This window comes from Malurus melanocephalus, unplaced genomic scaffold (assembly GCF_030028575.1).
Source record: "Malurus melanocephalus ecotype Western Australia unplaced genomic scaffold, MMel_1.1 scaffold_955, whole genome shotgun sequence".
Classification (NCBI taxonomy): domain Eukaryota; kingdom Metazoa; phylum Chordata; class Aves; order Passeriformes; family Maluridae; genus Malurus; species Malurus melanocephalus.
Genome location: NW_026624187.1, coordinates 47,684 through 50,203, shown reverse-complemented (window position 1 = coordinate 50,203; position 2,520 = coordinate 47,684). Strand labels below are relative to the sequence as shown.

General features: G+C 63.5%; 1 protein-coding gene across 1 annotated transcript; it reads right to left on the bottom strand.

The window, feature by feature from the left end:
• Window positions 1–7: 7 nt before the first annotated feature.
• Window positions 8–2,520, bottom strand: CISD3 (CDGSH iron sulfur domain 3). The gene is made up of 2 exons (XM_057386342.1): window positions 2,243–2,520; window positions 8–1,797 (listed from the first exon to the last, which is right to left on the bottom strand). The coding sequence occupies exons 1-2, from the start codon at window positions 2,453–2,455 to the stop codon at window positions 1,618–1,620; spliced, it is 393 nt and encodes a 130-aa protein (XP_057242325.1). The 5' UTR covers window positions 2,456–2,520; the 3' UTR covers window positions 8–1,617.

Sequence of the window (2,520 nt, the reverse complement as noted above, 5' to 3'; positions counted from 1 at the left end):
TTTTTTTAATTTAGTTGTGGGTATTTTGTGTTTATTTACGGGTTTCACACACCAGGTCAGAGGTGACTGTGCCAGCTCCATCTCAGCTCCAGGTTTTCTGTCACATTTTGGGGTCTTTCTCTGCTTTCCTTGTGGGTTCTGGCCACTGTTTCGGGCTCTGATCACCCAAAATCTCGTGCCAACTCTGCCCTCCTGCACAGTAAGTTCCTTTTTGGGGGGTTTTCTTCCCCCAAATTTTCACACTTTCCAAATGATTTAYGCTTCAGCTTGGTGGTGGCACCATGGTGGGAGCACAAATCCCCCTGGAAATTTGCTCTTTTCTGAGGTTCTGACAGCTCCAGGGAAATTTGGGGGCATCCAAAAGCTCGGGGGCAGCACGTGCTGGACCCAGGGGCTTCAAATCCATGAAGCTGCTCCCTGCTTCTCCTGTTTCTGAGCGTTTCTTTTCGGCGTCCCTCCTTGCTGTCCTTCCCACCCTCTCCTCCTGCCCTCACATTGCATTTTTAATAAAAGAAAATGGGAAAAATCCTGACTTCAGTGCCTTTAGCCAGGAGGCACTGGCAAGGGCCAAGCATGGGAAGGAGCTGGGGTGTCTCCCGGGGAAAGGGACCAAATTCCTGCATGGAATWTTTTTTTAAAAAAGCACAGGAGGCCCAGGGAAGGATGATCCCGGGGTTTTCCTCTCCTGCCCTCGCTGGGGAGGGGATGGAGGAAGGACACAGAATGAGCGAGTGCCTGCGGAAGGGAAGCGGCGCGGGGATGGCGCAGGGAGGGCACAGGAATGGCACAGGAATGATACTCCTGTCCCGTCCCCGCTGGGGGTGGCCCCGGGAGGTCTCCACAGGGTCACTCCTGTCCCCTGTCTGCCCCCAGGGGCTCCAGGCGGGCCGGGGGCTCCGTTYGTCTCGATTCCTCCCCCCCTTCATCCCTTGCACATAACCCGGACTGGGTGGGGGGCACCGGCCCAGCCCGGGCGTGGGGCGGGGTTTGTGTTTGGGCTCGGGGTGTGCACAGGTTCGGGGTTTCCCTCTCTCGTCCCAACCCCAGGGTTCTGCGTGTCTGCATCCTGTTTAATGTCCCGGAAACGAACCCAAATCCCAGCTCTTGTCCCCGGTCATGCCTTTGTGTGACTCTGGTCCTGCTTCGGCCCAGCAGAGCCTCCTGCCCAAACCCCACAGATCCCTCAATCCCAAATCCCACAGATCCCTCCAACCCAAATCCTACACTCTGCAGGCTCCTTCGTCCCAAATCCCACAGGTCCCTCCATCCTGCATCCCATGGGTCACTCCATCCCAAATCCCACGGATTCCTCGGTTTTAAATCCCACAGGGTGCACCATGCCAAACTCCCCAGGTGCCCGCATCCCCCTGGGCACTCACAACCCCAGCAATGCAAAACCACTCCCAAACATCCCATAGTCCAGAGGATTATTTGGATGCAGAGGGCAAATCCCCACCCCTGAGGGTGGGGGTGTGTGTCCGGTTTGCTGCAGTGGGGACAGCTCGCAGCCCCCAGYAATCAGGATTTCATTGGGGTGGGAGCCGAGCCTCTCTCCAGTCCGGCCATCCCGAGGTCGGGATGAGCGTCCCCGTGGTCCCGAGCTGCCAAGGCTCCGGGTCAGGCCCGTGGGGGCAGCGGGGCGCCCTGCACCGCCTCCCCTTTGTGGGTCCCGTCGCAGTACGGGGGGGTCCGGGTGCGTTTGCAGCCGCAGAGCCAGGCGGGGCCGGTCCGCGCAGGGGTGAAGCGCAGCGGGGACAGCCCCGGGGCCTCCTTCTTGTGGGCGCCGTCGCAAAAAGGCTGCGAACAAACGGGGATGGGGTCAAGCAGGGGTTTGGGGTGGYCGGCTGCGACCCCGGGCGCTCCGCGACCCCTCCATCCCATCCCTGAGCAGCACATGCCGCGGGAACTGGCCGGGAGGGCAAAACCCCAAAAGCACCAGTGCAGGAATGGGGGGCGGGGGAGCGTGTGCTGCCGTGGGGCTGGTTCTGCCTTGGCCACATCGGAATCCACGCACATCCCAGCTCGGGGGGGTGGCGAGTCCCCCGGAGCCCCCGGACTCTCCGGATCCCGCCGGGTCACGCAGCCCCCCTGGCTACCCCGGGGGTTCCCAGCCCCGGAGCATTCGGAGACCCCCAGACCCCCCAGACCCACCCCCTTCCGTGGGAGCCACCGCGCAGCCCCCAGCCCCGGAGCGCCTGGACCCGTCAGAGCCCCCCGGTGCCCCGGAGTCCCCCGGCCCGACCTGGCGCTGGCTGTGCCCGCAGGCGCACCAGATGTAGCTCTTCCCCTCCTTCAGCTCCACCGGGAACGGCTCCTTGGCGGCGATCACCGGCTGCGGGGGAGGCGCAGAGCAGAGGGACGGGACCCGCAACCCCCCCGAGGGGTCCCGGCACCGGCGGCCGCCCCTCGCCGCCCTCATCAGCGCCCCGAGCGCGGCCGCTCTCACCCGCAGCATGGAGCCGGTGACCGTGACCTTCCCCGGGCAGCTCCGCCTCCCGCGCCGCCGGAAGAGCTCGGTGA

Excerpts from the sequence above, each read along its gene's own strand:
- CISD3 (XM_057386342.1), bottom strand. The coding sequence starts at position 2,455 with ATGCTGCGGGTGAGAGCGGCCGCGCTCGGGGCGCTGATGAGGGCGGCG. Across the intron at positions 1,798-2,242 it reads GCGGGCACAGCCAGCGCCAG|CCTTTTTGCGACGGCGCCCA; the intron begins GTCGGGCCGGGG and ends GTTTGTTCGCAG.